Source organism: Malus domestica, chromosome 17 (genome assembly GCF_042453785.1).
Source record: "Malus domestica chromosome 17, GDT2T_hap1".
In the NCBI taxonomy this organism is placed as follows: domain Eukaryota; kingdom Viridiplantae; phylum Streptophyta; class Magnoliopsida; order Rosales; family Rosaceae; genus Malus; species Malus domestica.
The window spans coordinates 24094766-24109154 of NC_091677.1; the positions used below are offsets into that span (position 1 = coordinate 24094766).

Sequence of the window (14389 nt, forward strand, 5' to 3'; positions counted from 1 at the left end):
TGTTCCCGGATCATAACTTATATATATATAGAAGTATAACTGTAAGGTGGTCGCTTATTTTTATGTGTTTTTTGTTATAATAAATGTGAAAGGAATCATTGAAAAAAAAAAAGAAAACTAATGAAAAAAAGCTTGAAAATTTTGAGTTTTAATGATAAAGATAAAAAAAGAGTAAAGTGAACAGTACCAGGATTGACTTTTTAGTGTAAAAATGTAATTTTTCGTTAAAGTGAAAGTACCGAGAGTTTTTCGTCAAAGTTCTTTTAAAAAAAAACCTTTGTTTAGTATCTTTATCTATTATCTCTCTCTATTGATCAATTTAACCTAAATTCCTTTCTAGTGATGAAAATTCCTCGACCAAGCCAGGGCCGTCTCTGAGATTTCGGGGGCCCTGTGCGAAATTCATAAAAGGGGCCCTTCTTATAAGACATCTTAAAAAAAATTGAACAATGTATTGATGTTAAAAAGCAATATCGAAATAAACTTTAAAACTCACTAACCATCTATTTCTAAATATTATTAAATGTATAAAAAGCTACAAAGTAACCATAGTACTAATAACTAACAATAAGTTCAATCTAAGGAAACCAAATAAACAAAACTTAAAAAAGTCTAGCACCGAAGTTTCACTTAAAGATGGCTCTTCGTGCATTCTTTGCTGCAAAATCATCAATTAAAACTTCATAGTCAATTTTGTCTAAAAAATCACTTTCAATTGATATCAAAGCAAGTCCATTTAACCTTTCCTGCAACATAGTTGACCGCAAGTATGATTTTAATAACTTTAACTTTGAGAAACTTCTTTCTGCAGATGCAACAGTAATAGGTATAGTCAACAAAATTCTGTATGCAACGCTTGCAGTCGGGAAACAACGCATCCTCTTCAAGTAGTTCAATATGTCAATGGATGTCTTTATTTCTTTTGGCAAACGCTCTCGTAAAAGCTTCAACTCTACTAATAATGCATCCCCATCAACATCAAAGAGCTCATCTTTCTTGAGAAAGTTTTGAAGCCGATCACAAGAATCTTTCAATTTATTGTTGTCCATCGAATTCAACCGTTCTGAAGTGAACAAAAACCCAAATATATCATCATACGCTTGATATTCTTCAAACCTTCTCTTCAGTGAACCAATAGTTTGATCTATTATATACAAGAAGTAATGAACCCTAAAAGATTCCTCTGCTGATTGTTCCGTTGGTTGGGATGATTCACCTTCATTCTCATCAAAATGTCTTTTTCTACGAACTTGACGCTTTTCTGTTCTGGAAACACGGGATCAATTTCCATTTCAATAGCAAGTTTTTTAGCATTAATCATCGCCTCCGTAAACCCAGTTTCTCTGTACTTTTCAAAATAAGCGATCAACCCTTGTACTTGTTCTATAGCAACATCAATAAGCATGTCTTTAGATTGCAAATCTTTGCTAACCTCATTAACAGCAGCCAATATATCATACCAAATAGTCATGCCCAATAAAAACTCAAAATTCCCAATGTCATATGCTGCCAAAGATTTAGCTGCACTTCTTGTTACTAAGTCATTGTCACTTTCTGCTAATTGGAGTAGAGCTTTTTTTATTTGTAGAGGTTGAGATTGAATTGCTTTAACACTCGCAACACGGCTCTCCCATCGTGTGGTCGACAATGATTTGAGAGTCAGTCCTTTTATATTTTCTTTTAGAATCAGCCATCGTTTTGTAGAATTTGCGAACAAGCTGTAAATACGTTGTACTGTTCCAAAGAAGTCTTTCGCTTTGCCACAAGAGTTTGCCATATCACAAAGTGTTAAGTTAAGACTATGGCAACCACATGGAGTGTACATTGCCCTAGGATTTATATCCAAAAGCCTCTTTTGTACACCTTGGTGTCTCCCTTTCATATTTGATCCATTATCATAACCTTGCCCTCTCACATCATCAATATCAAGATTAAGAACTTTTAATACATTTTGCAACTATTCAAACAATCATTCTCCTGATGTGTTATTCACAATCAGATATTGCAAAAAGTATTCTTCAACTTTTACTGGAGTACTGTTCATATCCACACATCTTATGATCAAGGTTATCTGTTCTTGGTGGCTAAAATCAGGAGTACAATCAAGTATCACAACAAAATATTTAGCTTCTTTGACTTTTTGAATGATTGCAGCTTTGGTTTCACAAGATATCAACAATATCAACTCATTCTGGATGGTATGACTAAGATAATGATAACGAATCTCATTATTTTGGAAGCGTTGAAGATGATTCTTTATCAATGGATCAGATTCAACCATCATTTGAACTAGGCCCATAAAATTTCCGTTGTTTTCTTGATAAAGCTTATCGTTATTTCCACGAAAAGCTAGTGTGTATTTAGCTAGATATTTCACAATGGAGATCAACCTTCGTAGTAACTCCCTCCAATGCTCTTTTTCTTTCTTGATCTGATCTTGTACAACTTTGTCAATTGTTTCGTTTTTCTGCAATCTAAGACGCAAATCAATCCAAGTGGTCATGTTCGAGATGTGATCAAAATTGTTTTCATGCTCTTTAAGCCTCACATTGAGATGTGTCCAATCTCTGTAGCCATCATTTGCTAATTGACCTTTAAGAGGCCCTTTCTTGAACAATTTGCAACAAAAACAGAACACTTTATCAACATCATTTGAATAGACTAGCCAATCTCTATCATGTTTCTCTCCATTGGATAAGTATCGAGTATAAAAGGCTGCATTAAAACGCCTATTAAATTGATCTTTAGGACCTTTCTCAATTGATAGATCTCTTGCAGGACCTTTTTTTGCCAAGAAATCAATCCATTTGGGATCAAGACTATCCCAAATTTGAGGATCATAAATGTTTGAGGGAATGAACTCACTCGGTTGACCACTAACAATAGGAGCATCCTCATGATTATCTTTCTCATCAAGGTCATCATCAATTTCATCATTGCCCAAATCATTAGCTAATTGCTCATTGTCATCCTGTTGTTCCGTAATTAAACCATCCACTGAACTTTGTGGTTCTTTTTCTTTCAGAAAGAACCTATCAATAGCTCCTTTTTGAGACTGAGTCAATTGTTCAATTTTTCTTTTTCTTTGACGCTTCAAGTAGCCAGATGGATATTTTCTAGTAGGTGCCATCTTTTATATCTCAAACAATATCACAATAAAATTATAGTAAGTATAAACAATGAAACCTGATAGTTCGCAATACGTGTGCGTCTAGTGATTTTTTGTGACTGCTCTCCTCTTGATTTTGCCCTGAAAAGTACAAAAGAAAAAAAATTATTATAAATGAGAAATACCCAAATCTTCAAATTCCAAGTCAATATACTTGAATTAGTAAATATCTTACTTTAATCGAAGTCTACATCATTCTGATCAGTTGAATTGTCTTCATATTCGGAAATTTCTCTTCAATTTCATGAACTTATAAATTAGGGTTTACTAATTTGTGGGAAAAAAGAACAATAGGAAGAGAGAAGTAAAGTAGACTGCAGCGGCAGTGATGGGAATTTGACACTGGAGTCTGGAACTGTGGTGTGAATTCTGAAAGAAGAAAAGTGGGAGTAGCGATGGGATTTGGGCGTGAGAAAAGAAAACTAGGAAGCAGCAGTGATGGGACTCAACAGCACTGTTGGGAATCAGCCATCAGATTTTTATATACATATTTCTTGATTGGATTAGTATTTTTATATAATATTATTTTGTATATTATTATATTCAGTAAAAAATTATTATTGGGGGGCACGTATCTGATGGCTTTTGGCCCCATCAGATTTTTATATATATATTTTTTTATTTGATTAATATTTTTATGTATTATTTTTATATAATATTACTTTATATATTATTATATTCAATAAAAAATTATTTTTGGGGGCCCCTAAAATTTGGGGCCCTGTACAGTGGAACCGGTCACACCCCTTAAAAGCCGGCTCTGGACCAAGCACACTATCATAGTATAACTGATTTATGTGTTTAGCTCAGTCTAACCACGTACGTAGGTTAATTATATAAGAGTGTCTCTAGGATATAGGCTTCACCAACCCCCAACCCGCCCCACCTCCAAATAGTCTCTTACTGGCAAAGCTAAGCATTGGCATGCATCTACAAATGCAAAGTGATGGGGTTGCAGTCAGCTAAGTGGAAACTAACAAAAAGCAACCCAAACACACAAATAATTACGGACCAGGATCCTCTCCTGAGCAGATGGAGAGGATCCTCCTGACTAGGCCCATTGGGCCGTTCATTTTTTATCCAACGGCTATAATTATTATAACTTTTAGAGGGGCCCCCTATTTGTAGCCGTTGGATAAAAAATGAACGGCCCGATGGGCCTGGTCAGGAGGATCCTCTCAATCTGCTCAGGAGAGGATCCTGGTACAACACATATGAACAAGGCACCGTTTATAAGCTGTGTCTGCCGGCAATAGCGAGGCAATAAAAAAATTAGCTCGAATTTCACTTTTGTTGTGGATGTAAATTTCTGCCGTCTTTTTCTTTGACCAAAAAATCTTCAAGTAAGTTTTAATAATAACACCTAAGATTAAGGCCAAAAGCCTCTTGCGGCCACGATGAATGGGGAGGCTTTGGTCGAAGAATCTCCAATGCCAAAGTTAGAATTTTGAAAAGAATTTGTTTTGGAGTTTGTGGGTAGCAAATGACTTAGCTTTTTAATGGGAGTAATGCTATTCATACCATGTTTTTGTACCACATTTTCATATCACCTTAGGTGACATTTGATGTGGACAGCCACATGATTTGAATTAATCAGATTTTTAAATTTAGTTCATTATTTAATAAACTAATAATTACGAAAAACTAGTTAATAAAATGATGATTGTGGTATACGAGAAATCTTTTTTATTCCTTTGCTTGGGTTTTGCAAAATTTTCAAATAATGTGGCTGTTCACATCAGATGCCACCTAAGGTGGTATAGAAATGTGATATAAAAACATGGTATGAATAACATTACTCGGGATAACAAGGCTATTTATAGGGGAGTGGCCGGCCATATATGGTGACATTGTGTGAATAATTACAAGATATTATGTGAATAATATCTTGCAATTAACATGGCAATTAATCCTAAATTAAATAGGAAAATTGGGAGTTACCTTTTGAATAAGGATTTGATGAGAAGTGATGAGAGGGTTTTGAATAAATACCATTTTGATCACCTTTGACTCTTCCTTGATTAAGCCGTTATTTTTCGTTGTATGCGCATGAGAACCCGATGTGCCTCGAAGGTAATTTTGTCCTTTTCACCCAAAAGTCCATGTGTCACCTCCATAATTTTCTTGATTATTTTTTGCTTCACTCTTGTTACTAGTAAGGTTACTCCTTCCACAACTATAGACATATGCATGTACCATCATGCCATCCTAATGGCCAATGCATGGACAAACAAATTTTAGGGTGCTTTAGATTTAGCCCCTTAGAATTGTTGAACTCTAAATATAAACCCACCTATATTAAAACATCTAAATAAAACCCAAATTTTGAATTTAATGCCAGGTAAGATAAAAGATATCCATACATTTAATTTTATTTACAACACCATGCCACCAACATTAATATGGCTATTACGGTTATTTTTTTTTGTAGACTTTTAATTTATTGTCTTTTGTTTGTCAACAACATTCAATTAGTTTAAGTTTTTTTTGCTGTTAATTTAAAAAAAAAAAAAAGAAGAGAAGAAGTTCTTTTCTTCTTTTATGTGAAATCGCCTAATCCAAATCTAATTAGTTCAATATATATTCTATTGAAAAAGTAGATACATTAACTTGTGAAAATTAAAACAAAAATAGGTAAAAATAAACTAGTAGATGCATTGTTTCTTGTAAAAACTAAACAATAGTTACATTATTTTCATAATAAAAAACCAATATGTAATTTTTTTTTAAATTACACAATAGGTACACAATTTTCATAAAAATTAAATAATAGGTACTTTATTTTTGGAAGAAAAAAAAAACTAGTAGAAACATTGTTTCTTTTAAAACTTAAACAATGAATTTATAAGGTAAATTAGTTTGCATGTATTTTGTATATATGGGTTTGTTATTATGTAGGTAAATTATTTTTCATGTATTTTACATATACTGGGTCTATTATTTTTTTTTTTTTTCAGCAATCTAACATTTTAAAATTTTAATAGTAGGTGCACTATTTGAATCAAATGTTTTTTTTTGTAGGTAAATTATTTTGCATGAATTTTACATATATCAGGCATATATATATATGTGTGTGTGTGTGTGTGTGTGTGTGTGTGTGAAATAATTTACCTACATTAATATGTAAAATATAATTTTATTGACTTAATTAAGCATGTATAATAACATATATTAGACATGTTTTATGTTTTTATATATTAGGCAATGAATTTATAACATTAATGTTTTTTTTTTTTGGTAAAATCATTAATTCTCCCTTACCATCCATCCGCATGACATTAATTATGTACATCAAACATTTAAGTAGGGTTTAAAAAAAAATTCAAATAGGGGTATTTTAGGCATCCAATTTTTTTTTAATATGTGAAGTCAAACATAATTAATGAATTTGTTGATGTGGAATCTAGTCAATGAGTTTTATTCAAGAAAAAAACTTATGTCGGATTTTATGTAGAGAAAATTAAATTTTAAGGGCTAAAGTCATATTTTCAGCAAATTTTATTCATCGTTCATGCATACCAATCTACGAGTTCACAGATAGGTGCGTAATAACCCTAGTTCTGCATCATGATTCATACTTATGCATGCATGACGAATGGGATGACCATACATGTATGTTGCAAAAACATTATCCCATCTTCCATGATGCAACGTTACATCCCAACTCTTGTTATAATAAAACCCCAAAAAAAAAAAGAGATAGAATTAGGCAAAGCACGACCACACTTAAGAAAGTCACATGACCTGTTCCAAGCGAGCAGATCAGACGGTGAAGATCAGATCCCACCAAATCTCAAAGCACCAATAGCCTTAAGATCTGTCCCATATCCAACTTATGGTGCCGGCCTTTATTAGTGCATGTAGGGAAGCACATAGTCCCCACTTTTGCCTCTCATGTGACCGACCAACTAAGCCACAGTTGGCCTGTCATTGCTCCCACCATGTCCTGTATTTCTATAGTTCACACCATGTATAAGAACTCGCCTTTATTCATTTAAAACTGTATAAAAAAAAACCATTTCTCACCAGTCCAATTGATCCAGAAAAGCAAAATAACACATTCGAATTTCTCAAAACCCTCAAAACCCAAATGGCCAAAGAAGGTTTAGGGCTTGAAATTACAGAGCTGAGGTTGGGATTATGTAGTGGTCCAAGTTTAGTGGACAAAAACGAGAAGAAAAGGGCGTTTTCAAAGATTGACGGTGGAGATGGCAGGTATAGTACCACAGCTGGTGACTACCCGAAAAATGGTCAGACAAAGAATGAGGTTGTGGGGTGGCCTCCAGTGTGTTCATACAGAATGAAGATTAATAGCTTGAATGAGACGACAAAAATGTATGTCAAAGTTAGCATGGATGGAGCACCTTTTCTTCGTAAAATTGACTTGAGCATGCACAACGAGTATGCAGATCTTGCTCTGGCGTTGGAGAAGTTATTTGGTTATTATGGCATCGGTGAGTACGTTGTGGTTATATCTTTTCTTTATATATTTTTATGTAAGTACAACAACTAACACTTGGAAGGAAATGGTACTTTTTTAATCAAACCTTTATCTATGCATATTCCGAAATTACCACTTGAATTACAAACTGCAAATGTAAAGTAAAATTGAAAGAAATGTTCTTAAAAGTTTGTCCACATATATATAACAGGCGAGGTGTTGAAGAATGCAGACAACTGTGAATTTGCACCCATTTATGAAGACAAAGATGGAGACTGGATGCTAGTGGGAGATGTTCCTTGGGAGTAAGTTTTTTAAAACCAAAATCCCAACACATGACATGACATGAATTATAATTTCTATTTTTTATACTTATGAATTACAGTTTACAAGTGTGCGCTACAGTTATTGAGAACTTAATACAATAATTGCAGGATTATTAGGAATTCTTGTTTTTTTTTTAAATATTAAAAATGTAAAATCTTGCTTAATGAAATTGAACATGAAATTGTATCCAGTTCTCTCTTTAAGTACCATGCCTCATGCAGCACCAAGACCTGGGTTACTTAAGTTGACCTGTAATTAATTGAGGATTAGAACTGCAAAATTGTGTAATCTAAATTCAGACATATACAAAGATTAGAAGAGTTTTCTATATAATTTTTAATGGAGGGTATACAAATTTCCATGATCCAATTGAGCTTATAAGACGACTGAATTGAGCCAATGCTTACAAAGATAATAGCATCTTCAATCATGCTCTCTATATTTAGTTAAATTTTAACCAAAAAGACTACGAAGTTACTTTAGGAGCTCCCTACAAAAATTCTTCAGTGTGCCGGAAGCATGACTTGATACTTTAGGTTAGGAAAAGGTTTTCAGTGTGGCAGGAACACTCGGTACATTAAGCGTAATAATACAATTAATTGAATAGTGAGTGTGATTGGAGATGACTTTTTCCAAATTCTCTCTAAAATTAAGCTAGGAGCTCATTTGAAGAGCCCATTAGACTCTCTAAGTAAATCTATTACACTAACTATATTTTCATGTAAAATTTTGTTAAGTGTGAATTTCACATCAGAAAAATAAGTGTCATTAAGTAGTACATAAATAAAAGTTGATCTTGGAATACAACTGGACTTGTTCTTTGCTAAGTGCGTGATAAGTTTAGAATCAAATTGCAAAGGGTCAACATTGGTTGCCAAGTATTAGTCGTAAAGTGTATAGGGTTAACACTAATTGGTCCATAAAACCGGCACTAATTAGGCATGCATGCTATTAATTTTTCATCCTTGTAAAGATTAGGGACAGAATTATATGCGTCTTTCCATGATTTCTCACATTATTCGAATTTCTTATATTTTGAACCACATAGTCATACTACCGACATAAGCATTTCTTATGATGATGTTGGGAAGAATAATACCAAATTGTCCTTTGAGGTCGTACGGCCTAGTCATGGCAATACATTATTTTGGAGAGGACGTAGAAGTGAAATGTATTTCACAAGGCAAAATTTTGTACAACATATTCCCAAGTTGAAATCAAAACGTAAAAAAAATATCTTCTTCTTATTAGGACCCGCGTGCTTGATTTTAATTATTAATTTTTCTTTATGGTATATATGAAAGTGGCTTAAAAATTAACCGTTAGATATTGTATATATGAATCTAATATATCTTTAGGTAATTTTTTTTTAAATGTCCTTCACAATACCATCTTCCAATCATAAGAAACTAGGCAATTGTTAATGGGATGTGCTATCCACACACCCCATTTTACTTCTCACACATCCTTAATAATTTATGTCCGTTGATCTTCTTCAATTCATCCGATCCGACGGTCGAAAATTAAAAAAGTGTGTGAGAAGTAAAATGGAGTGTGTGGATATCACACCCCTTGTTAATTAAGTTTTTATTTATGAATTTTGGGAAAGGATCATCTCCGGATCATTTCCACCAAGTCCACCAAGGCACACAATCCAGAATTTTGAAATTTGATTCAATGACTATAATTATTATAACTTTTAAAGTGAGTCCTTGTTTGTAGCTGTTGGATCAAATTACAAAGGCTCGGATTGTGTGCCTTGGTGGACTTGGTTGAAAGGATCTGGAATCCGAATAGGATCGTTTCCCATGAATTTTACTAAAAAAATGATTTAGAAAATGAGATTTTTTTTATTTATATATATTTTATCAAAAAATTATTAAAAAGGAAAACGAAACTCAACACCCACTAACTTTTTTTCTTCCTAATCAAGTCTCAACGCCCATAACTGGGGTCTTTGTTTTTGTTATTTTTTTCTTTCTAAAGTTTCAAATTTTAATTTCATTCCAAATTTAAAATGTGTTGAATTAAACTCTTTTTAATCTAATAATATTTTTTAAATTTTTCAAAAAGACAATATTGTATTTTGAATGTTTCACCATTTTAGTTGAAACTTTTATATATAGGCAAGTCCTTCGTTCCGACCAAAAACAAAAATGAAATCCTTGATCCAACCAAGTCCAATTGCCAGACCTGCTTTCGTATGCTAAAGATTGACTCTCACTTCCCTTTTCACTACCCTCATCATCTCAAACCTGAAGAATAACGGAAACGGAAATAATCAGACTCGAAAACCATATTTCCAAAAGAAATTAGACATCCCAATGAAACAAAAAAAAATCCCAAATCATTTACCATTGCCTCTTCGTTGCCAAAATCATGACAAATCGCTCTAGGACACCACAAAACACACAAAATTAGTACCAGTCTCTCAACCGTCATCTTTTTGACCCAATAGAGAATAAAAACAAAATTTAAGAGAAAATTTAGTCACGTCTGGAATAAATACCTCTAGCGTGTCATGCACGAGCAAGAGACCGTAGGCGGCGAGTCAATTACAATCACCAATTCGTTGAAAACTTTTCATACAAACTCTCAAATAAACATAGAAGTTGACGTATAGATTATATTTTGTAAACTAAATGACATAAAAAGTAATGATTGATTTATTATTTAAGTGTTGACTAACATGCTTGTTACCCATGTTTTCGATATGCCTAATACTTTATAATTTATATATCAATTTATTTTACAATTGATTTATCCTAATATTTATTTATATACTACATAATAAATTTAATTAAAATTAAAAAAACCGCCTAAGCCACCGCCTAGACGCCTAGGCACTTCACCTAACGCCTTTTGAAACCTTGCATAAAGCCACAGCTCACAAGAGAATCTGTGGCCAAGGCAACCCTCGCTATTAACCCTCATTTTTAGTAGTGTATGCACCATTGTAGCCGGACCCTTTAACTAGCTATATCAAACTTGTAATTCATAATCTGATTAATTATGCTTGGCATTTAATTGCAGGATGTTTGTTGAGTCATGCAAGAGGCTGAGGATCATGAAGAGATCGGAAGCCAAGGGATTTGGACTGCAGCACAAGGAGGGCTTCCGTAAAGCAACAATGGAAGAGGAGCCATAAATAATCACTTCAGAAGGAAATATCGAAATGAAGATCAATATATGACTGCATATTTGACTTTGTCTCATCATATGTACGCATTTTTTCATATAATGATTATTAATTGCTGGCTTTAAGCAGATAATTATTGTTTTAATCGCAAATTAAAGGTGAAACTTTGATATTGTTAAATTGTTAAGAATATAGGAACCCTAGGAATTAAGGGGATATAATTTTCCTTCATTATCGTCATTATTTTGCTTCATATATGTGTTTCAGATGATATCTTAATATTCAACTGGATCTTCTTTTTCTGAATATATATTATTTTTTTGTGCTTCCGTTTGATAATGAATTCTAGTTCTCACCCTCATGAGAAAATTTTTAGGGGCTTAACGTGTTGCAGAACAATGTTGGGTGTGGTACTATATATTCAAAACTTTGTATGCGTGTTAAACTTATAGTATAGTTCATAAAAAAAAAATTGATATAACCTAAAAGTAGAGGTGGCAAATTAACTCATGGGTTGTTAATGTGTACTCGTTAAGACCTATTTAATTTAATATTACCATAATATAAATGTGAGATTGGTAGTAGTGATGATGATTTAAGGTAAAATCAAACTAAATGAGTCTTAATGGATCTTAATGTGCATTTGAGTTGTGAACTTAATTATCAGACCACAATCAAGTTAGTTATGATCCATGGCTAAAACTTTTCCAAAAGTTTTGGAAATAGTGAGACTGAGAAACAACCGAGAGTATTGACATATAACTAAGCAAAGATTTAATGTTATAGAGTGTATGGATGAAAGAAAAAGTTATGAACATAACCTCCAGAAATAACGTTATGCTTAAATATCATTCGGAGAAACAATACTACCAAAACATAAACAAGGAGCTAATCGTGGTCCACATTTAATTGTGGCGGAGAAAAAGAATACACTATTTTCAACCAATCCCAAATCTGCTATTGAGCCTACGAATTTCAAAGGACCCTGGAATCCAGCCAAACTCCTAAGACCAAATTACAGGATCCAGATCCTCTCCGGATCTAAGGATCCTGAGCCTAAGGATCAATTGATCCGGTCCGTTGAAATTTGATCTAACGGTTATAATGATTAGAACTTTTAGTATGACTCCTTGTTTGTAGCCGTTGAACCAAATTTCAACGGGCCGGATCAATTGATCCCTAGGCTCAGGATCCTTAGATCCAGAGAGGATCTGGATCCCAAATTACAACCCCAAAGCTACTATCCCAGCCTACGAATTTCAGACAAAGTAAAATAAAAATAAGGAAAACTAATGAAAATAACTTGAAAACTTTGAATTTTAACGAAAATGACAAAATAAAGGGAAAAGTGAATAGTACCATGATTGACTTTTTAGTGTAAAAATGTGATTTTTCGTTAAAGTGAACAGTATCCGGAATTTTTCGTTAAAGTTCCCATAAAAATAAATGGGGTATATTCAATTAGGTCAATCTTCCAATTATCCAGTTCAATCCTTCAATCTTGCAACAAAAAAAATGTCGAAATACACAAAGATAATGGTTGGGAGAGAAGGAAATTAACCCTTTCGTTGGTGAAGTGTGTTTGAACAAGATGAGAGGGAGAGAACGAGCTCAGAGGGAGAGTTAGGAACGATGAGAGAGAGCTGGAGAGTTGGAACTGCACGATAGTTGTGAACAACGCAATATTAGACGGGAGTAGGATTGCAAATATGGAAGTTTCACCAAATGGTTGAGAAGTATGACTTGAGCTGCTTCTACTTTCTGTTATTTTGGATCCATGGTTTTGAAGGATACATTTTTCATTAATTTACGAAACGCAATTAGTGTCCCAACTTTTTTAAGAAGCTGCTTGGAAAAAAATTTAAGCAACCCCAAACCACCATATCAGCCCTAAGGAGTTAGGACTAGGCTTCTTGTTTTATCCTTGTAATAAGTCCAAATTAAAACTCAAGTTGACTTGTTTATGTTATGTAGTCTCACTTTATAGGCAAGTTTTGTGCTCTCGATGTAGGCAATTAAGTTTGAGTTGTCAACCATGCTATATCTATAGATTTTCCTTCTTATGTCAATTTGACTTTGATCTGCATCGATGGCTCTTGTCATATTGGTGACGGAACCAGGGATTTTATCTATGGTCTATTGTGCATTATTCTCTCCATATCATGCCATCTTGATTCATAAGGTTTATTTTCTTTCGAGAGTGAGGTGGCATGCTCTTTAATTTCTAACGATTCGCCTTCCAGCCTTACAAGGGCCTTCTTATCTTTAGAAAACAATTCAACCCAAATAGGATATTTGCAAACTTTGATCTAAAAAATATTAGAATAAAACATGACTAATTGCAAAGTAATAATTATACGTTATATAAATTCATAATAAATTTAAGGATTGAGTACCTAAAACTCTCCAACTTTTTAGTGTCATCCAAATTGGTCTCAACATTTTTAAACATTCCAAAAAAGTACCCAACCTATTGAAAACGTCTTATCCGTTAAGCCCCAGTTAAAAATATGTTAAATTAATTAGGGCTTACTTTGCCTCTAAAATCAATAGAAGGCCGTGCACTACTACATAAAACAGTTATTGCGACGAACAATAAATCGTCGTGTAAATAAGAAATTCGCCACCTAAAATTATAAACAACGAAAACTTCGTCGCCCCAAGTTGATCGCTCAAGGCTCGTAAAGAAAGGTATTGCGCAATGAAAAGAAAACACTTCATCGTTCAAACTCTATACACGATGAAAAACTACGTCGCTGCTTTAAATTAATAAGGCCGAAGACAATTCGTCGCATATACCTATGGGCGCGATGAAACTAAACTCGTCACATGAAGATTAGAGGGACAAAGGGTTTCGTGGCACAAGGCGGAAACGATGAAGAGATTCTTCGATGCATACCATTTTAAGGGACAAAGGTTTATTACGCGATGAAGAACGAGGTCGTCGCGTAAAACGAATAGGGACGAAGATTAATTGTCATATATCTATATTCGCGACGAAACAGGATTGGTCGCATATAGATTAAAGGGACAAGGGGTTTCGTGCCGCAAGAACAGAGCGACGAAGAGATCCTTCGTCGCAACGACGAATTACTACGTCGCGCAAACCATTATTATTTTTTATATTGTTTATAATCTGAATTTCAAAACAAAATAATTTTGTGTGGTTAAATTTAATTAAGAACAATAATTGATAAAGAAGAATATTAATTTAAAGTAAATATGAAAAATGTATGTACAAGTGGGGAACATTTTTAAATGTATGAATGTTTAATTAAAAAAAAAACTACACTAAAAAGTCATTAGAGTCAAC

General features: G+C 33.5%; 3 protein-coding genes across 3 annotated transcripts; 1 reads left to right on the top strand and 2 right to left on the bottom strand.

Moving 5' to 3' along the window:
• Positions 1 to 626: 626 nt before the first annotated feature.
• LOC103405521 (uncharacterized) lies at positions 627 to 1777 on the bottom strand. The gene is made up of 2 exons (XM_070816434.1): positions 1217 to 1777; positions 627 to 1121 (listed from the first exon to the last, which is right to left on the bottom strand). The coding sequence occupies exons 1-2, from the start codon at positions 1775 to 1777 to the stop codon at positions 627 to 629; spliced, it is 1056 nt and encodes a 351-aa protein (XP_070672535.1).
• A 192-nt stretch (positions 1778 to 1969) lies between these two features.
• Positions 1970 to 3130, bottom strand: LOC114822463 (uncharacterized). Its single transcript, XM_029096833.1, has one exon. The coding sequence runs from the start codon at positions 3128 to 3130 to the stop codon at positions 1970 to 1972; it is 1161 nt and encodes a 386-aa protein (XP_028952666.1).
• Positions 3131 to 7129: 3999 nt separating this feature from the next.
• Positions 7130 to 11384, top strand: LOC103440669 (auxin-induced protein IAA6). Its single transcript, XM_008379359.4, has 3 exons — positions 7130 to 7623; positions 7822 to 7915; positions 10971 to 11384. The coding sequence occupies exons 1-3, from the start codon at positions 7260 to 7262 to the stop codon at positions 11083 to 11085; spliced, it is 573 nt and encodes a 190-aa protein (XP_008377581.1). The 5' UTR covers positions 7130 to 7259; the 3' UTR covers positions 11086 to 11384.
• The last annotated feature ends 3005 nt before the right edge of the window (positions 11385 to 14389 follow it).